Here is a 22,884-nt window from a genome sequence, read left to right as displayed (position 1 = left end):
ACCATGGAGGAATGCTGCTTACTCGCTTGTTCTTCATGGCTTGCTTAGCCTGTTTTTTATATGGCCAGTTCCCAGTAATGGTACTGAACATAGTGGGCCAGGCCCTCCCACATCAGCCATTAATCAAAAGAATACCCACAGGCCAATCTAGTGGAGATATAGTTGCATTTGAAGTTCTCACTTCTCAAATGACTCTAGATTTTGTAAGCTGAGAAATGCCTAACCAGGACAGTGACATTATACATACGTTGATTTTTTAATTTTGTATATGCATTTGTATATATGTATGTAGGGGAGAACATGTGTTTGTGTGAGTGCATGATAGACCACATGCGAAGATCATAGAATACTGTCTTCTGTTGATCCTCAGGTCCCTTCTACCTTTTCTGGGAGACATGGTCTCTCACTGGCCTGAAGCTTCAGTCTAGATTCTCAGCGATGCCTCCTCTCCCATGTGACCATCGTATACACAAGTACATACACATATGTACATAGACGTATGGATTTCGTGAAAGTTTTTATGGAAATATTTTGTTTAATAAAATAGAATTCATCCAACAAGCTTTGATGTTCTATTCATTTTTAATTCACCTCATTTCCACAGATTGCTTTATTTATTTGAACTACCAGTTTTTCAATAAATATTTAAGAGTTTCCTTTCAGATCAACACTATACACATACATACAAATAAGTCCTAAATTAGTTACTGGGTATACAGTAGTCAAAACGTTTATAGAGTTCTGTTCCCTTTAGAATTTAAGGGCTTAGGACTGTGTTCAGTATAGCTGCAGGAGAACTGGGCTGCAGAAATGGGAATGACTCCCCGATGATGAACAAAATTAAAATTAGATTTTAAAACATGGAAGGACAGGTGTGACAACAAGAAAATTCTTCCACAAATAGTTCGGTTGTCTTTGTAACTTCTCTCTTCATTAGGAGCAGCATAGTTCTGGTGGCCGCTGTGCCAGCCGCCTTGTCTGCATTGTTCCCTAGTTTCTGGTTCCTCAAATAAGTTTAGTCTGTGTAATTTAGTACAGAGCACTCATTAGTGTTGTCTAGAAAAGCGGTGTCACTGAACTGCCTCTTGGTTTTCAAACAATTGTCCAGCCTGGCTGTTAACTTTATTTGCATCTTGTTGATGCCTTTACTCTATTCATCTTGTCCCTCTATGTGAGCAACAGCTGTGCTATTCATGAAAATTTCTTGGCTCTCTACATAAGACTGAATTGCCTTTTAAAGCTGTGGCATCTGAGTCATTGCTGGCTCACTAGCTGGTATCCTGAAGTCTCTGAGACATCTGACATGGTGTCTTTAAGAGCTCTTTCCTGCTCCAGCCAGTTACAATAAGTCCTTCACCTTTTAGTCACCTTATAGGGATATAACTGAAACCAAAGCACCTTTTTTTTTTCGAGAAAGAATTATGCTTCCAGAATGCTAGGTAAAACTGATTATACAGGTACATATTCAAATGTTAACATGGCAAAGACATAGCTATTCTATTTCACAACTGAACTAGGATATAACAATACAGAAATGGTTTACTAGAAGAATGTGTATATATTGAGCTATAACGTTAGGACATAGTAAAGGAAGTTAAGAAAGTACCAGGTACAAGTGAGTTTTAGCATAGTCAAAGAGTAAATCACCAAAGTCTAAATAAGCAATAGGCTAAGATTCTTGAACTTCTCATATGCTAGACAGTAGAGTCACCTAGTAACTGAACATTGTTAAGTACACAGTAGATGCTCAACAAATCGTGGTTCAATTTAGTTAGGATTGTGAGATGGGAAACAAAAGTCCAGCCTGACATGGAGTTTGAAGCAGCAATACTATCTACCAAGAACAATAAAATAGATTCTGCTCATAGGAATAGAGCTTTTTGTCCTTTGGACTGTTATATTCTTCCAGCTGTGCATCATCGGCAGCTTTGAGTCCCAGGTGAGTAATTATAGCTGGAGAAAGTCAGGGGCCTGCAGGTGCATCCTGTGCTTGATTGGATCAAGGGCAGAGGTGCTAGTATTTCCAGGAGGTTCTTACATTAGCATTGCTGAAGAACATTTCCAATTCCAAGTAGAGTTTTATGTATAACAGTGGAATGTGTCCAATTTGTAAGCCAAAAGATCTTCTCAACTATCCAGGACATTATTTTGTGTTCATCTGCTCCTAGGCAATCAAGAAACCTAAGCAAGGTTTAGAAGCCTTCTATAGTTATTGGGCATGCTAACATATCTTAAGCTTTTCTCTGGAACTCAGGTACCAGCTTAACATCAATACCAGAGTTCTTTTCTTGAATAGGTAGTAAGGGGTAGAATCGTACAAGAATTTGAACATAAATTCCCTATTGGAAGTCTCAGGGAGTCTCACCTAGTCCAACAATTAGGACATATGTTTCTTGCTTTATACCTGTAGTTTCCACCCCATCCTGTCACTAGGACTAAAATATTAATAGAGTAGGTAAGTAAATACCTCATTTATTTTATAAAATTCCATATGACAAAATTTTAATCTATATTCTAATCAGATTTGTTTAGAAATAAATGCTTACCAGTCTTTCAAAATCAATGTCTTCAGGAAACTGGTATTAATAGGCATTGTTAGTTACTCATGGACTTACGTTCACTAAATTAACTTAAAAAATAATTTTCTTTAAATAAGGGAATTTGAGCATACAACAGGTTTTCTGATGTGTTGCAACTAAACATACGGAGGACTAACACAATAGATAGCTGTGTTCATTAACATTTTGTGCAAAAAAAAACGCATGCATCCATAAACATTTGTACTTTAGACAGATTGGCTCTGAGCCAATACAGCAAAGAAGGGTAAAAATATGCTTGCAAAGTACAGTTAACTCCATGCCTAAACGTGTGAAGAGAAAACCTAATTTGGCAATATTGGAAGGAGGTATATTTTGAAACAAAGGCCTCTTTTGGAAGTTGTGTCAAATTACTTGGCTGAACAAGAATAACAGGCAATGTATTTGTATAAAACCCAGCTGCTGTTTCTGCTATTTGGTAATGAACTGCTTTTTGTATATGATGCTGATGACACTAACCAACTGGAAGTATGGCATATGCTGAGTACAGTCTCCAGGAGTGAAGTGGGATTACTTCAATCTTTCACAGTTTAGGGCCCAGCCCCTTTTGGATCGCGTACACATATTTGTGCAAACAAGGTATAGTCTGTGACTAAGTGGCAGAGCCAAACCAACTGGCACATGGAGGGTTCAAATCCATGACTTCAGCTTATTCGTCCTACATTCAAACACACCGAGATCACCATTTACAGGATGTACAAATGTGGAGTAGCACAAATGTGGAGTCTCACCAAAAGGCGGGAATAAGAAATCATTGCTCTATTCTGTCATGACTGTAAGGTGCCCACTTCATGACAGTTTTAGGTCATTTCATACGAAATATTCATGTGAAAATAGACTATATTACCTATAACATGAGAATTATTTTCCAGTTGTTAAAGATTGTCACTGATTACAATGCTTATTCTGGCTTGTTAGCTGTTAAAGACGTCTAATGTTCAAAGGGAACCTTCTAATATTTACTTCTGTTGTTGTTACTGTTATTCTTTAAGACAATAAGGAATATGATGCTTATCTTTCATACACAAAAGTGGATCAAGATGCTCTGGACTGTGACAATACGGAGGAAGAGCAGTTTGCTCTGGAAATACTGCCAGATGTCCTAGAAAAGCATTACGGATACAAACTCTTTATCCCAGAAAGGGATCTGATTCCCAGTGGAAGTAAGTAACTGCATTTGCTCTTTAAAACATCCCTTCTCTTTCAGCGGATGATATGGAAGCGGCAGGCCTCAGAGCCAACTTTTTAGAAAACCGTTTCTCTCACTAGATGGTTTTTCAAATTCAGATTTCTCCTTGTGACTTTAGAGCATCTGAGGTTTTTGGAAGGTATTCTCGTTTATAATTTAAGTATGTTTTTAAAACTTATACTGTAAGTGTGGTTTTGATTACAACGTTTAAGTTTCAGGGGTAATAATGACACTTCATTTAAAAACAAGCCATAAAATTCAGTACAAGCTACTTCGGTGGACTGCAGGTCCCAAGCTGGACTCCTGTCTTTGCCTCGACTTATAAATACAATAAATGTCACTAATAACTTCGAATATTTTCCTTTCATCCTTGTTATTCACTATGCCTTGTCACTCATTCACAGATTTATGGAAAAATCCACTGTAAAAGGTGTATGACGCCATTGGGAGCAGTATTTTCTGTATGTATTTAGTACTTAAATAAAGTTTAAGATGTGCCAGACACTGTAGGTTTCAATGCTACTTTTCAGTAATGCTACCTAGTGAAAGCTGCATTTGAGCTTTCACAGTAAATCCAGTTGCAACTCAAAATGCATGCTTTGTTCTTGCTAAAAAATATGTGCTTTGTTCAGAACTTGTACGTGGTAAAATATAAGGAGAGCATAGGCCTAAGAGACTGTCCCTGCCCTCAAATGGTTTTTGAAAATACTGAGAAAAAAACAAGGGACTACAATACATTTGCATATTGTGTTTTAAGTCTTAAATATGCTAATGTTTACAATGAGACAATTACAAAAAATCTTTATTGTCAAACTTGATGGCATTTAAGGTAATTTGACATTCATTATGCTTTATCACATTTCAGACTTACAATTCTGTGTGTGTGTGCGTGCCTGCTTGAGAGAGCAAGTGAGTGAGCGAGAGAGAGAGAGAGAGAGAGAGAGAGAGAGAGAGAGAGAGAGGAGAGAGAGAAAAGAATTAAGTATTTGTCTTCCAGATGAGGAAACAAAGGCTCAGAGAAGCCCAAGATCACAGGGCTGTCAAAAATAGAACTGGACATAGAACATAGATATCAACCTGCTAGATCATGCTATTCTTCAATAAGATGGTCATTAAACTAATGGGAAGCAAATGGGAACCAACTGTGTTTTTATCATTTCTCTTTCTTCTTGAGGACCATGCGTATGTATGTATGAGTGTATTTACTATTGCATGCCTTTAATGTGCACTGAAAGGTCCAAAGACAACAATATTTACAAGTTCATTCCTTTTCCTCAATTAAAATGTCTCTAAACTTCTTCCCATGGTCTCTCTACGCTTTTCTTTTCGTAATTTTACCTGCTCTCATAACTTGAAATATAATGCCATGGCAAGAGATTGCCCAAGGATTATTCCAATGTCTGAGTCATTTTCATGCCTCGGTGTCTTTCTCCCAAACCATGCCCCTTGTGTCTTTCCATTCTCACTTCTATTATCCTAGCTTAGACACCAATTGTATTATTTCCAGCAATATTGATTATATCTCTCCCTTCCTTACACTGTCACTCCTCCGTGTAATCCATTAGCATGTGTACAACCCCCCAACACTGTTCCCCAAACTTCGACTGTTTGCACTCTTTCCTCCAGGATAAAATCTGTAAACCCTCCTTAAACACTTTTTTAATTGGCTGCTTGCCCAGATTCTTCTCCTCTCACCCATTCTTTTTGCTGCCTACTCAAAGGCTCTGCTCTAGCCAAGCTATGCCCATGATATGCATTATGTGTCTCTCTGTCCCTGAACTGTTTTTGTTCATGTTAGCCTTCTATGCATTTGAAGACCCTATTGATTATTTTCCATATCCCTTACTGATTTTGTGGAAAATCAGTAGTAATCTCTTCAGGCCTCAAGTTCATGGTATATATGTACTTTTTGACTATAAATGTATAGTCCTAAGGTATTTTGTTTGGTTTGATAACTTTAGGTAGTGTGCCATTTATTTATCTCTTACCAATATGATTATAAGTTCCATGAGTATTGTACTGAATTTCATTTATGTTCATAATGATATTTTCATCTAACATAGTTTAAAGTGATTTGATGCCTCATAATATCTGTTGATTTTTTTCAACAGTGTTAGTTTAAGAGAAGAACAAGGAATAAAAATAAGCAAGGACATTACTTTTTGGTGGCCTTTTTATGTTTTAAAATGCTTTTGTTAAATCTCTGAAACGTTCATATAATATATTTTGATCATATTTTCCCCTTACCCAATTCCTCCCAGATTGGTTCTCAAGATAAAACAGACTTTTTATATCCTCTTTAATTATCTTACTATTAACTTACTAACCAGCACACATAAAATATGTGTCACACTTGTGCACAATTTGTTACAAACTGAATATATAGGCCAGTGTTCCATCTACGACTTGGATGCTGTTGGCACTTCATGTCTTTGACACCTCAGAACTATGATGGGTGAGCCAGCCATAATTGCAGCTCTCAGAGCTTACATTCTAGCAAGCTATTACACATTAAATCAAATGCAGGAGAGATTTGATAGTCCAAAGAAGATCATTTTCATATTCTTAAGATTTTTACAATCATCAGAATAAGTGGGGACTTGATCCAGAGGTACTGGATGCTACTCAAGAATATTTTTCAACCGTCAGCCATTTGAGAAAACTATGCAACTTTTAGATGCAACCACTGGAGGGTGTTTGCTTTTAATCCTTCCTTCCTGAACTAGGGAATTCATGTTCTCTGAATTCCGATTTGCGAGTGTAACCTGCAGAAGTTCTTAAAAAGACTCTTTGACAATTTTTCTTTTCCATCAACATTTCAGTGCTAGCTGAGCAGTCACCATGTCACGATTAACGAGTTTTTCCTTGGCATTTTTAGCACGCATTCAGGAAGTCGATGAAGTATATGAATAATATACTTGATTTACACATGAATGACAGAGTAGAACGTTTTGGACCTGGTGTATGAGTGTTATTAAAGAAGCTTCTGTGGTCTGAATTTGCAGCCATTGGTACACATTTAACAGGTTATGCTATATAAATATAGACACATTCCTGTGGGGGGACCTAGTTACAATATTATAAGCTGTTTTTGTCCCTCACATCTCACTTAATACATATTGACCCAAGACTATGCCTTCCTCCAAAAGTATCAACAAGACCTTTGAGGATTATGAAAGCAAGCTTCATAAGATCCTTCTTGATGTAGATTGATAACTCTCTATGAATCAAATTAGTTTTAATATTGCTCCCTTTCATGTATCTTCAGTCATTTCTCTGTCTCTCTCACAGTACTCCACTCAAGCCTGTCAACTCAAAATATTTCCAATGCCAAGAATTTGAAAGGTACAGGAATCTCAGTCTCAGTCTCTTCCTTTTTCTCTCCCTCCCTTTCTCTCCATTAACAATTCTCAGAAAACTCAGATATAGAGATGCTGATCTTCCAAATGAAATAGACTTGTCTCTACTTTTACCACTCGCCTACCAGGAAACTTGTGTGGCTGCTGTGAACCATAGAGATGAGAATATTTGACACAAAATATTTTCCCTAAATTTCTGAGACCAAGTCTTTAGATTTGGGGCATTATTTTCCTGGCAGTAACGACGTTTCCATTCATGAGCCAGTGGCCAAAATCTTCCTTATGTTTTCTCAGGTTAGGTGCCTAAATGTGGCAAGAATTTGTACTTTCCAGTAAAACTTTGGTCTATTTCTTCCCAGACTAGAAACATCTGTCCCTGAGAACAGTGAAAGCAACTTCGTTGCCAGCAAGCATCTGTATGTCAGAAGTGACAAGCAACCAAAAGAAAGCCAGAGAGAAAACACCCTACTCAAACTGCCTAGAGACACAAACTTGAGAAGTAGAGATTTTCTCACCCTTGCAGCTGCTGAGTTTTGTGGTGTAAAGTACCCTACACAGAGGACATTGTGTTCATAGGGCCTAGTGGATCCTTGAGGAATGAACAGATGTGCTCTGAAGCTGACATGTGACCAACAGAACCCAGCTGTGCAACTGAGATCTTGAAATTGAGGACATTTTTTGGATGAGTACCATTTAGCCTCTTGGACCCATCTTATCTCAGAGTTTCTGCACAGATTATGAAACATTAAAATATAAAGAGCTATGGAATCAGGCTGAAGCATATTGGTTTGAGGGAGAAAAGAGCATTCTAAAACAAAGAAAATAAAACTGAAGAATTCGGACTATAGCCTTTATTTACTTTTAAAAGAAGCAAAGTAAGGTCCTTAAAAATGTGTGTATGATATATACTAACAATTATGACTCAAGATTACCCTAACATAAGCTTTGGAAAAATATAATTGCATAAGTGGTAAGTTAAAGAAGAAAACAATTCTTCACAAATATTGCCTCGGTTACCCCTTTTATTCATATAAATATTTGGAAGATCTGTATGTAAATTATTTATGCATGTCTATGTCAGAGAAAGACACTAGTTGAGCTAAAATATTATTACACATATGGCTGACCAACCATGCCCCTCGAAATTAAATCTGCAAATTTGATCTCAAATATCATTTTTTACTTATTTCATACCCAAGTTTCTATGATGTTCTCTCACTCACGAATCCTAGCACTTCTTTGTGAATTTAAGGGGAAATTTTGATCTTTTTATCGTATTTTACGTATTTGCTGAACTTTCCCCAATAATCTAATCTTTAGTCGTTTAGTGCTCAGGGCTAGTCATGAGTTTTTCTGACAGCGCGATGACTAATAACTGGAGCATACATCCGCTGTCAGATGATCTCTAGTCACTTCTGAAGTGAGGCATGCAAAAAGATTTTTGTGCACGGACCTGTAAGTATTCACTGTCAATAGTCCTTATAATCGCTGAACAGATTGGCCACCATTCAAGTAGGTTGCCTTTGGGGAGGAATAAAATCCTTTTCCAGGCAATATAATGTCTGTGACCTAAAAAGTGTGAGGCAGAGGTGACATGTACAACCAACAAAATTTAAAACATTGCTTGAAATTTACTCACATGGTATAAAATTAGATGTCTTGACAATTTTCTTCATGCTAAAAACAAAAAAAAGAGCAGAAATTATACTCTAATCACCCTCCCCCAAATTTACTAAGGTTAAATGGACTAGTTTTCTCATCATCATTTGAGGTAGATATTAGAATCCATTGTGCAGAATTTTAATCAGGAAATATGGAGTTTAAAGTACAGGCATTTTTAAACAATCTACTGAGCAGGATAATGTCTTAATGTTAAAGGAAATACAGAAAAATCTCCATGAGCAATAATAGCTTCGTTCCATAGTCAGTGAGTTGACACTAGTGTGTACTAGTTACATATGCACCTTTCTAGGGCTGGTGAAGGAGGAGGAGGGAAGATAGAGCATGGGCATTCTGATGCCCTGTTGTGCTCTACTTTCTTTTTCTCTGGGTCGTCTTCAAATGTAAAGAGGTGAAAGAAACCAGAATGCAAACACCATTTCCAAAAGCGAGCTGCAATAGGAAGTACGAAGAACTCATGCCAGGAAATAAGGCCTCCAAAATCAGAGACATAACAGAATAAATTTCCCACATAAACTCTCAGCAAATCTAAGTTAACTGGATTTACACACTAATCTTACTTCAGTATGATTCTTCCATTACTAGATCCAGAATGAACTGCTGCAGAAATTTAACCCTACTAACTAGTTGTCAACTATCAAGCTAATGACTTGAGAATGGGGGGGGGGAGTCTTTGTAGGGAATGTAATATCACACATGGAAAGTATACCCCTACACATGCACCTGGCTAAAGGAAAACGGTGGAATCTGTCTCTGCAGCAAATAATAGACAGAATCCCACAACCGTCAAAGTGCAATCAAACACCAGCATTTTCACATCAGCCAACATGGAATTCTTCTTGTATTATTTCTCACAATCATCTAAAATCCAAATAACATTATCAATCAAATGGTAATTAAAAAGTACCTCATTAGAAGCCTCTTGGATTGCCAAGGATCTGAGAAATTTTCCATCGTAAGTACATAGTAGTGAAAATACAGTTGTTGTTGTTTTTTTTTGTTATATGGGAAACATAGATTCTTTTTTTTGGCATTAAATTTATTTATTTATTGAGGATTTCTGCCTCCTCCCCGCCACCGCCTCCCATTTCCCTCCCCTCTCCCTATCAAGTCCCCCCCCCCATCAGCTCGAAGAGCAATCAGGGTTCCCTGACCTGTGGGAAGTCTAAGGACCGCCCACCTCCATCCAGGTCTAGTAAGGTGAGCATCCAAACTGCCTAGGCTCCCCCAAAGCCAGTACGTGCAGTAGGATCAAAAACCCATTGCCATTGTTCTTGAGTTCGATTCTTAACTTAATTATTGATGTATTAACCTATATTTTTTAAAGATTCTGTCATTGATGTTTATCAGTTAACTAATGTTCACAAAAAACTGAAGGAGTATTATATGCTGTGATGCATTCCATCTCCTTCTAATGTTGTGTTTTTGTATAATAGTTTTAAGTATACCAAAGTACTATCATTGGAATCTGGCAGAGTACCAAATCATGCCATGCCTAGACCCTAGATATTTGATCTTTTAACTTAAAAATATGCCATATACTCTTATAAAATCTAAAATAATTGCAGGTACCAATACAAAAACAATTTGCAAATAGCCAATTGATTAACTTGCAAAATCAAATTATCGGTAGAGACAGACTACCAAAGAATCTGTAAATATGGAGTTTGATTTTTTTTTCTCCTGTCCTCTCTACCTCTACAAGCCAACACAATGCCTTAGAATGCAAAGGGTATGAAGTCTTTAAAGCCATACATATCCCTCTAAATGCACTTAAATGGGACTGCTGTTCTTTGTTTCTGTTTTATTAGTGTTTCCTCCTTCATTTTGCCCTTTGCTTTATTAAAACAAGCACAATTCATTTTCAGATCAGTTCTTTTAATCTAATCATACTTTTCTAAATGAACCTAGTGGAATATCTTTATCAAACTTCTGAATGATATTTTTAAATCAAATTCATAATAATTTTAAGAAGGTTTTAGGTAGTCACTTTCATGGATTTGCACCAACAATGATGCTGGTGGCTTGGACATTGCCCAAGGAGGGTCTAGTGGACAGCAAGAAGTCAATCCCTGGATAAGACAAAAGGAGATACTTCCTGGCATCGCCATGTAGAATATGATTTTTCCTATCCTAATTTAAGTACCTCAATCAAAATTCCGTTGAAGATTATTTTTCTTTGCCTAGTTATGGAGGTCACGAATAGGTTAAATGTGCTTGTCTGGCTTTGTTTCATGTCTCTTTCTGCCTGTGCTTTCACAGACTCATCTAGAGAAAAAAAGAAACAGTATCACCCCCTTTGGTCTTCACTGCCATCAGAAGTTACTTAAAATCAAAGCTTGCAAAAAGACATGATTCTGGGACCTTACATTTAAGGGACATTACATATTTTTATGTGGGATGAAAAAAGCATCTTTTAAGGGATTTTTTTTCTACTCTGTTGCTAAACTTGTCTGAACAAGTCAGGGCAAGCTGTAGTGATTATTCAGATGTACTGAGGATTTGGGGATTTTTTTTTGAAAAATGTTTCTTTATTATCACTTTGTGGTAACAAGCCTTTTAATACGTTTTCTGAAGGCTTCTAAAATGTCTCCCACAAAACCACAGCCTACTAGGGCAAACCTGAAGGCCTGTCAGACACTGTGCTTTGGACCAGCAATGTCTTAACTTGATACCTGCTTCTGCTTAGTTTATTTGGAACTGTTTGAAGCCTAACCGCCCTGGCTGGTATATAATTCAGGGGTGGCAAATCTCTGGAAAGGTCCGGATAGTAAATTCTTTATTTGTGGATCATGTAGGCTCTCCCTTGCATCATGTTCATTTTATATCTTATTTGACATCCTCAAAAGAAAATCTTTTCAAAATGTAAAAATGTCACTCCTTGTTCATGGGCCACCCAAAAACAGGTCATGGATCTTAGAAGGCCAGGTTTAAAGTCACAGTCATTAGACACAGATATACAGCCCCAAGGTGAGGGGAGGATTGCCTTGAGCATTTGCTTCATACAAAGCAAGCAAAAGACTCCCTGGCTAAAGACTAGCAAATACAATCTTTAGACCATGCCTCATTTGCTTCTTCTTCCTTACGTACATTTTTTCATGACAGTCTGATTTTTGTTTTTATTTTCAAGGAAAAAGAGAAAGGCTAAAAGGAAAGAGGGAACCAGGAGGAAGGATGGGGGGAGGAGAAAGAAATGAATGAGAAAATAATGAAAAAAGAAAAAGAAAAAACTTGGAGGTGAAAGAAAAGAATGGAAAAAGCAAAAAGGAAGAAAAAAGAAAGAAAGACAGCAAGTGGTAGAGAGAGAGAGAAGAGAGAGAAAAGAGAGGAAAACAGAGAGCCAGAAAGTGAGAATGCACAGTCTCTCCCTCCTCTACAGGCAGCTCTTAGGGGCACCTCCCCAGCTGCTTTCAAATACTGAGGCTGCTGCCCAGCCACTGATCACCATCCCAAGAAGTGAAATGTGGGCTTCACATCTGAAAACTTCCACTTGCTTTTTCACCAAGTAAAATGGAACACAGAATTCAAGGCCCAAGCAAATGACTTGTGTTTTCTTTGGGACACTTAGGCTATTTCTACCCAGGGAAAATTTTGATGGACTGTCTAACTCCAGTACATATGATTAATGTATATATAGGGCAAACCAGGATAATTCCAGTTTTTTTTTCTTCCACAGCAGGTTTTCAGCCCGAATTATCTGGATGCTTGCCTCAGCTCTCCACTAGGCTTTGCCAGGATAAGCACAGCCAGTGTAGTATGCAGGAGACGGGGACCACTCCCTCTCTCCAAGGTTCTCTTCAACACCCACACCCTATGCAGCTGAGCAGACTGGGAACTGTCGTAATAAATTTGTTCTGGAGACAAAAGTTTCTAAGATGTCCCTAAATTCATAAATATTGAATTCTGCTTACATGTAAAATGGTAAAATACATAATAGATATGTGAACTGGGACATCTATACTAACGGAAAAATATTTTATGCTCTTCTATTTCCCATCCCAAAAAGTTACTAGGAAAACTGAAGTCCATGATAGCTCAATTAAATTAATTGCTGCTTGACTTACAATTTCTCTTTATGTCAAGGTATATAGATACATAGTTTTTTTTTTTTTTTTTGATTTTCAAGACAGGGTTTCTCCGTAGCTTTTTGGTTCCTGTCCTGGAACTAGCTCTTCTAGACAAGGCTGGCCTTGAACTCACAGAGATCCACCTGCCTCTGCCTCCTGAGTGCTAGGATTAAAGGCGTGCGCTACCACCGCCCAGCTAGATACATAGATTTTACTTTTGGGAAAAAAATTTCCCAAAAACTTAGGACCTCTTTCTCAGAAATGACAGGGAATCCCAGATGGTATCTTTATGGCTTCTGGTGTCCCTTTTCCCCCTGAAAACTGCTGTTTCCTCTTGAGGTGACAGACATATTGCAGAGTTCAGTCCCTACCTTCTTAGATTGCATGACCCAATCCTAACTCCTCTCTCTAAGCAACTTTTTATTCCTGCTCTAAATATTCACATTTTGGTTAATTATTTGAGAAATTCACACAGTGAGAATTGATCACGTTCACTATCCTCACTCAACTCATCAGAAACCTTTGTTTTTAAAGATACCTTTAGAATATAACCTAACATAAAATAGTGTTTGTCATGAAGATACATTTACCATGACTATTGAAAAGTTCGTGGCCTAATTTTTAAAATTTCAAAATGTAGTCTACATTTTGAAGAGACAAGAATGATACTGAAAATAAGTTTTGATAAATTATTAGTAACAGAAATTCTGTGAAATTACAATGAACTCATTATCCACCTGATAAAAGTAAAATATAGCCGCACGTATTCTTACACCAATACCATGATTCTGGGTGTGGGATTTGTTCTGTTTTCTTTTTGCTATAGAGAACAGGTGAGAAGCATCATGGCAAAGATGCATGGTAGTTTATTGTACTGTATCTTACAAATCCAACTTCTAATGATGAAGCTTCCCACATAACTTCTTTCTTTTTGGGAGCAGAAAGGAAGGAAGAAAACGAAGAGTCAGAGCTGTTGATACATTGGGATAGGATCTTTCCACTTTATTGAAACTTTCCACCTTTCCTTCCATTTTGTTTCACCAGTTCTCTCAGTGAGAAACCTCCCCACTGCTATGTGTGTAGTGTTTCTGTAGATTGCAATGCCAACTCTCCCCACTGGATAAAAAATCTATAAAGAAAAGCATTTAAAATCATTCCAAGGTTGCATTCGAACTCAGTGACTAGCCTCTTACTCGAAAATACTGTCAAATGTAACTACTCATGAGAAAATTCTGAAGCATATTTTTAAAAACACTTTTAGCAAGAAATTGTTTAAATGGAAAACTCCATGTATCTCTTTTAAATGTTTGTTTTGTTGTTTCTCCTGTTGTTTATGAGTGGAGGTGTGTAGAAATGTTCATTATTGCTTTGGAAAGTTTTCTTGCTGCCAGTGGTTAAAAAAAAATATGATACTGGAAAAAGAAGATCATCAGTAAAATGTGCATCTGTAAACCAAGTTTCTCTTTTCAAATGGCTTGTACCGAGCTGTTTGATGCGCCCCCCCCAACAACATGTGCTGAATGTGATTACTCAGAAGCAGTCCATAACGTAGGACAGATTTGTTGTGGCAAATGTCGCCATGCTTCCGTAAGCACTGCTTTTGCTAAAGGGCACTGTACATTAGATAGGGCCTTTTGCTCTGCTTAGTAAAGACTGCTTTCTGGTGAAAGCACCGTGTCCAAGTCTCTATTTGTTAAACACACATATATGGGCTCCCCTTTATGGCAGATGAGACTGTCAGAAGTGAGATCTCAAAAGGATTAATGCATGGGATAGACAAACCTAGAGGCAATTTGAGTATTTTTCTACCAGGTAGAGAGTCATAACATATTCAACAAGTTTTCAAAATTACAGCACAAAAGTTTGTTTATAAGTGTCTGGCCTCCTTTCCTCTTTACCAGTCATTCTATTCCATTACCGTCCTCATCTGTAACTCCATCCTTTATTCTTCATCCTTGAACCAAAAAGCAAAGGATCATTCCTATTTAATTCATGAACACACATCACTTCCCTATCTGTTAGTTTGAAGGACAATATCGAGGACCTAATGTTGCGAATGGCCAGAGCATCTTCTGATAAATAAGGCGATTGTGATGCTGGAAGAGATTCTCCGCTGTCTCTCTCGCACAATCTCTCATGTTGATAGCACACACATACATAATTTCTGTAATATTTTAGCAGTTGAAATAGGATTCATGTGGACCAGTATTATTTGTTAGTTAAAAGTTGTAAATATAAAACACAGAAAAGGAGGAAAATATACCAAACTCAAAAGTAAAATAACCATTTATTAAAGGACTTCTGTTTATTTTTCATCAACTGGTTGATTACTTGTTTACTAAACTAACTAGTTTGTAAGTTTGTTTTCAGTTAAGTGATTAAATGAACAAAAAGTATTGAAAGACAGCTAAACTCTGAAGAAGTCAAAGTTTGTATGGGTCATCAGTACACTGTAAGTAATAATAAGGCAAAGAAAATAATAATTTAATCAGTTCATAATTTCTAAATTGTTGCAGACATGGGTTTTCTGAATGTGCAGTACAAAAGAGAAAATGCAATGGACGTTAGTGAAAGACTGGATCTAGAATGCAAACTTAATGCTTTAAAGACTGGCAATGTCTTTGTTTTACTCTTTCTCTCTTTCTGTGATTTATAGCATACATTGAAGATCTCACAAGATGCATTGAGCAAAGCAGAAGGCTTATTATCGTGCTAACTCCAGACTATATACTCCGACGGGGATGGAGTATTTTCGAACTGGAAAGCAGACTCCACAACATGCTAGTCAGTGGAGAAATCAAAGTGATTTTGATTGAGTGTACAGAATTAAAAGGAAAGGTGAATTGCCAGGAAGTGGAATCGCTAAAGCACAGCATCAAACTTCTATCACTGATCAAGTGGAAGGGGCCCAAAAGCAGCAAATTAAATTCTAAGTTTTGGAAGCACTTAGTGTATGAAATGCCCATCAAGAAAAAAGAAATGCTATCCCATTGCCATGTGCTAGACTCTGCAGAACAGGGGCTTTTTGGAGAACTTCAGCCTATCCCTTCAATTGCCATGACAAGTACCTCAGCCACAATGGTGCCATCGCAAGCTGAGCTCCCTGATTTCCACCATTCGGATTCAATGCAAATGAGGCACTGTTGCAGAGGATACAAACACGAGATGCCAACCAACACCCTGCCAGTACCTTCCTTAGGCAACCACCATACTTACTGTAATTTGCCACTGACACTACTCAATGGACAGATACCCCTTAATAATCCCCTGAAAGAGACTGAGGAATTCTCAAGGAACAATTCCCTACTGCCATTATCATCCAAAGAGCTTAGCTTCACCAGCGATATTTGGTAGTGAGAAAAAAATATCAGTGTCTCTGAACATGAGAATATGGAATTTGTGCTATGCTATACTGAGCATAAATGGCACCTAAGAGCATCAAGATGCTGAAAATGTGAAGAAAAAGGCACAAAAATCATGTTTATACTTAACTATTTTTGTTTACATTTATAGAATAGTCGGGGAATAGAAGGTCTTGATTTTGTAGTACAGCACCTTGTCCCAATGTACAGTTTTATTTTTTCCTGAAAAGAAAAAAAAAACTGAATTGTGTCCTTTTCAAGTAGGTTTTATGGCACCACATGAACTGCCCATGTTTAGGAGTTCAGCATCTAAACATATTTTTCAAAAAAAGAAGGAAATCCTAGAGACTCAATGAATTTTAAAATTGTAAATGAATGTTTAAGAGAAAAGAGAACTTCTATAGAACAGCTAAAAACAGTTGGGAATAATAAAGGAAAAAATATTGATGCAGCCAATTGGAAGGCTGTTTATCCAGGAAGATCAATTGAGAAAAGTGTGATTGAAACATTTACTTCTTCTTCAACATAATGGACAACTCCTGTAGACTAAACCAACAGCCTGAAATAACAGCTTTCAGTTCTATTAGACAAGCACATCAACTGTAGCCAAACTGGTAGATAGGTAATCTACGTGCATTCCTTAAGCAAATGAATGCTCAGCTCTAAACTCTCTAAAGATGATTTTTAGTGAGCCTTTCTGGATCATTAAAAAAAAAACATTTTTACAATATTGAAAATGTACCTTAAAGTACACCTTTTCTTGTTTCCTAAAAAACATTTGCATTTACCTGTTTTTCCCTCCAACACTCTTGTGATCATCTCTAAGATTTCTGTGAAGATGTGGGCATTGCCCTACTTGTTTTTCAGCCTCATTGCAAGTCGAACTTAAACATATATTGACTGCAAATGTCTGCAGTTGAAAAGAAGTAACGACGCTGTTCAGAAATGAAGTGCTAAGTGACTCACTTTACTACTAAGAGAGCAGCCACTGCAGACATTTTCTTCTCAACTTAGTTGTGAAATGGACTATCCTGTACATACAATGAATCTTTTTGGCTATGTACAAAGCTCCCACAGAAGTATCTGTATTCCAGGTGCTTCAGAGAATCTATTTGATAGAGTAAACTTGCCTGCCCTCATGCAGTAACTGTGACTGTACCATGGCAGAACATCTTTGTCAATAGCCTGTTTCCTAATGGCTGGAAGAAATGTACCCCTGCTCTAGCATTTCTTGAGGATTATGTCTTTCCAGCACTTACAATTAATTTGTTGTGCTCTCCAACTTGATACCTGTGGTGGTCAACTTCTTAACTGCATATCAAAGTTGATTCAGAAACTTTGCAAGTGGTTCTTAACAGAAAATTCTTGGACAATTATAAACAAGGACAATATACAAAATGTGTAAAAATTAAGACTTTGTCTACCCCTTGTGATTGTGAGACCCCCAAAGTAGAAACAAATATGAGAAAACATGCTTTGACCTGTCTCTAATCTCTTTCCATGATTGGTTCCCCGTAATTCGTCTGTTCCGTAAAAATACCTGGTTCCCTGTTGCTTTCCTATATCTAACTGGTCAGAAAATACATTGTGCACCAGACTATGTGAAAGTTTCACAGTGATACACATGCACTTCACAGCAAGACAATTAGCTCCTCCTTTGAAGAGGCCTGTTCAATGTATGTAGGCGTTTCATAGATGTATTTTTTTCCACCAAGAATGGAAACTTCTCTAAAAACCATAGGTGTTTCGAAATGAAAATGTATCAATTCTCAAGTGTTTTTCCTGTGTTACAAAGTTGTATTTACTCTGGGTGTTCCTTAATGTAATGACTAAATTAATAATGTGCATGAAATGAGTGCTGTGTGTTCTAAGTGGACAATTGTACTTTTTAACTGTTTTATTTTTCACAGAAATCTAGATTAATTCAAATAGAATGTTCAGTCGTATTTTTAAACTAATAGTTCTGTATTGAGCATGCCAGTTCTGAAAATATAACACGGGCCTCTCTGCTTCCTTTATTTACAATGATTAAACGTGGGTAGCAATTTGAGTTGGCTGGCCACAATGTGTCCTTTCACTGCTTGGAGGTGCGCAGAAACAGAGCATTCACACTTGTGCTGCAGACCTTGACAAGAAACCTTTTCTACCATTTTCAGGAACTAATGTGTATACTATCTATAAAAATTTATTTCTAGATGGCAATTCAAAATTTAATTTTCATCTGAGATTTTTTTTTAAAAGGAAAGATATAGCCCATGGGGTATAATAAGTATTTAGTAGAGAACACAAAATATACTTCGAGTTGTTTTTATGATGAGGGTTTTTCCCCCCTTTTCAACTTTTCACTGAATTTTGGAAATCTAGGAACCATGGTTACAAGCAGTTCTTACACACTCGTAACAAATTTATTTTTATGTTATTGTATGCGAAAATACATTTCCAAAATGAATTTTGAAGGTGAAATGTTCTGAAAACCAGAATGAAAAATACAAAAATATAAAAAGAATGATAATATGTACAAACGAAAGCATTCCATTGAGAGTAAACAATGCTCACAGATATGGACAACATGTTCATCCATTTTACATAGCAAAATATGACTTCTGGGAAGGTTTCATAACTATGGTCTCCGATCAAACCAGAGAAATAACAATGTAACTGTGTATTTTCTGAAAAGTTATATCATCACTGCCTCCAAACCTTAATTAAATTAGAGCCAAATCTGTCCTACTACCAAGAATTCATTCAGAACTATGACACAGAGTTGCCATCAAACTTCCAGTAAGGTTTGACTCCAGTGTGCCATCATGTAAAAGAAAGATGTTTTGGTTGTGGATGGAAGGTAAATATTGTGCAGCTGAAAGTTGTTAGAGGGCTGTAGTGAGAAGTGAGAACAGTTCAGTTGTGAAGACACATCTATAGGATTTCAGTGTGAATTGAGATGGAGATGAATAGTAACTAAATGATTGCAATGTAATCAGTTGGAAACCTGCAAGCAAAAACAAGAAGACTCTGACAAGTAGAGGAAGGAAAATCTGTGACAACTGTATTTTTTTAAATAGGGCTTACAAGAGTATAGAATCACTGGTCTAAATCCTTTGCTGTCTTTTGGCATTTTATTTTTAAATAAACTAATAAAGAGGAAATGGCTTCACTTTGGGGGTTAGGGAGGTATTTATTCTAAAAGTATGACAACCTGAGTTTAAATCCCTAGCACCTATGCAAAAACCTGAACATGGATGCCAGGCACACCTATCATTGGAGGGTAGAGAGATGAAGATTCTGTGACCTAACTGGTCTTGAAGCTGAGCTGGAAGGTAAGTTTTGGTTCAGTAAGCGACTCTGTCTCAAGGCAGGAAATTGGAGAAGTTAGAAAAGACACCAAACATCCTGTTCTGGCATGTACACTTGCAAGTTCATATTCATATATATATATGAGAGAGAGAGAGAATAAACTATTCACTTTTACAATGTGTTTTCCAAAATAATAATAATAAATGACCAAAGAAAATACCCTGAAAATTACACATATAAATCTTCAGAGTTCTTGTCTTCATTTCCCAAGGTGAGGTAATGAACTGATACTAAAGCTAAGATGGAAAGTTGTCCTATAGTGAGCAGCTAAATAGGAACACTGAATCATTGTTACTCTTTTTGGGGGAGTGAAGTTAATGTTGAAAATTGTCTGGCTCCAGTTCCTCTATTACTCATGCATTTTTATTGTGAGATGCCTGATACATGGTCAGAGTTTTAAATATTAAGGCTCTCTGATAAACATATGAAGCACTTTGATAAGCTTAATCATTCACTTTAAACTCTTTCATATCAAAGTTGCCTTTAAAAGAAACTGAAATCAGCTAAGAGAAATTTAAGAAGAATATTTATCACTCCACTTAATTACCATGTAAACAGAACTTGTAAAATTATGTACAACCACCTACGTTTGTTTTCTATATGCTCACTGCTATTTTCTCAACTATATTTTTTCCAGATGGTGTTAAAGTCAATCATTAAATTTGTTGACTGCCTGTTGTATACTGGCCAGTGCACAAAATATAATAGGAAATTTTAAGTCACAATCTTTGTTCTCAAATGGTTTATACATCACATTCATGAAGAAAGCAGTGTTTGTAATACGGTTTCAGTGTAGAAAAATAATATTTTTCATGTGCAGTATTAAGCGAGATGGGGATTCTGTATAGACTTGGACAAGAGATAAGTTTAGGATAGCGAAAACAGTGGTGAAAATGGAAATTTCTCTGATACAGACCATTAACACATGTGAATACGGAAGGAAGCATAACAAAAGTTTCAGGTGATAGCAAGAGCAGAGATCTGAGTAAGACTGGGAGGAATGTTAAAGCATTCATCTAAGAGCAAGCAGACTTAGGAAGAATTAGGAAGGGAAAGGGAATGGAGGCTGGGAAGCCAGTTATGAGACTATTCTCACAGTCCAGTTGAAATGAGAGCGGGAGATAAGAGGTGACCTTAAACCTCAGCAAAGAGCAGACAGAGACGAAGAAGTAGACAGGATATAGTGATGCAGAAAGTAAAAAATGAAAAAAAGTAAACAGTTCAATAATCAAAAACACTAGTTGGATCAAAGGAATTTTGTGAGCATTTAACCCATACTTTAAACTGAACACTCTAACTCTGCCAGGGCAAGAAGATAGAAAGCAAAGAGCTAGGGTCAACTGGTACTGAAATGCCCTGGGAAGCATTTGAAAGAGATAAATTCTCTGAAATGGCAAAGTGCTTCTTTAAATCGGGTTTAGAAACAAGTATATTTGCTCCACTTGTAATTCCAAATTCCCAAGGAAGAAAAAGATGGGATTTTTTTTTGTTCTCAAGTACCACTGTCTGGTTCTATTTAAATTCCACATCTCATTTTGAAATCAAGAATTATGACCTTGAAATGAAAGAATTGAAATGATTAAGTCAAGACAAGCAAGATGGCTCAGTGTGTAAAACCGCTTGCTGCCAAGCCAGACTACCTGAGTTAGATCCCCAGGACCCACATGGTAGAAGTAGAAACTCAACTCCCACACACCTCCCATTCCTCCGCATTTGCACTGACACACATGTGGAGAGAACTGAAGGGAGGGAGAGAGAATTTAAATGTCAAATACAAAAAGAAAAGAAAAAAGATCTGAGGTTTTAAAGATGAGCGGTCTCATCTCATTCCTGGCTAGAGTCCCAATACCCATATAGAGCCCATCACAAGGTGTCAATCACATCACATTTGTTGGTTAAATGGGAAAAGAAAGTTAGGAGCTTCTGTGAAGTCCATCACATAAGACACATGTTATCTTTCATTTGCTTTTTATAGTAAGAAACTTTTGCAATTTAACAAGAGGGGAAATGTAGGAGATTATCTCTCTATATCCTGTCTGGGCCTAGGATTTTATGATTCTAAGTATATTTGTGGTGGGAGATCAAAGTTTCTTAAAGATTCTGCCAGTTACACAAATCATTATTCCTCAAAAGATTCAGACAGTTTAGTTTCACGAGGCCACCCAATATAGCTCATTGCTGCCGACCACAACATCCCTCTCCCTAAACACATACTTTATATGCCCACTCATTGCCAACAAAAACTTCTTGTTTTCCAAAGGTTACATTTATACCTATAATTATTATTCTAGGTGGAAGAATAAGGATTAGATTAGCCTCATTTACTGGGCACAGAGTGAGACCCACCAGCAGTTCTACCAATGAATTCAGTATGCAGAAATACTCCAGTTTCTATCCTGTCAGAGAATTTTCCAAGCAGTAAAGAAACCAAGTGTCCTTCACCATCTTGATAGAGGGGTTGTGTAAAAACACCTAGAAACCAGAGCAGTTCCATCTATTTCCAGCTGGGGAAAATCCTTTAGCATTTCTATCCCATTTTGTAATTTGAAAAATAAACACATAAAGGGGGAATTGTGAATATTATAGGTAAAGCAATTAGAATAGTACTGTGCACTGCATAAGAATTATATTGAAGAAGTTACCACTATAATTATTATTCGACACAGAAATGGTACAGCAAACTTCCATCCAAAAAAAAAATGTACATTTTATTTTACTTCCCAGTTGGAAGAGATGGGCTATTTGGTTTCGTGCGTGACTGCCTGCATGACAAAGGACATTCATTTTCCAGACAGCTGGCTAGGCAAAAGCTGCATTCTGTGGTCATGGAACAGATCAGAGCTAGCTGGCCCATAGAAAGAACAACCATACGGTAACTTTGACCTCATTAGTAATGTGTTCTGAGCTAGACAAAAACCAGGACTCCCAGAACATGGATTATTCAGATTTGCTGTCCATGTTAATCAAAGTCCCCAGATGATTGCTTGATATTCTGCTTTACTTTAGCTAGGTTTACTTAAGCCCAAAACATCTGGATAAGAAGTGAAAAAATGCAGATGTTTAAGCCTTATGGTGGGAAACATCCAGATGTCTCAAATTTGGATTTGTCATTTTGTTCTTTGTTTTTAAAGAAAAAGAAGTCCAAAAGAAAACAAAATAAAAATATACCATAGTTTGTGTTTCCCTTAACCTGGGCAAAATTAAACTGGTTGCTTATTATAGAATTCTAAAATGTCCACAAGCTGATTGGGGATCTTTTTGATAATGGATCCAGAT

General features: G+C 37.0%; 1 protein-coding gene across 1 annotated transcript in view; it reads left to right on the top strand.

Annotated features, from left to right (window-relative positions):
* The window catches only part of Il1rapl2 (interleukin 1 receptor accessory protein like 2), a 1,262,572-nt gene extending 1,244,124 nt beyond the window's left edge, over positions 1-18,448 (top strand). Inside the window, exons 10-11 of the mRNA XM_005367372.3 lie at positions 3,590-3,760; positions 15,549-18,448. Of these exons, the coding sequence (XP_005367429.1) occupies positions 3,590-3,760; positions 15,549-16,246 (869 nt within the window). The 3' untranslated portion in view covers positions 16,247-18,448. The remainder of the gene's footprint in view (positions 1-3,589; positions 3,761-15,548) is intronic.
* The last annotated feature ends 4,436 nt before the right edge of the window (positions 18,449-22,884 follow it).

Source organism: Microtus ochrogaster, unplaced genomic scaffold, assembly GCF_000317375.1.
Source record: "Microtus ochrogaster isolate Prairie Vole_2 unplaced genomic scaffold, MicOch1.0 UNK17, whole genome shotgun sequence".
NCBI classification, from domain to species: Eukaryota; Metazoa; Chordata; class Mammalia; order Rodentia; family Cricetidae; genus Microtus; species Microtus ochrogaster.
The sequence above is the reverse complement of the archived record's forward strand: the minus strand, read 5'-3'. Positions and strand labels throughout refer to the sequence as shown.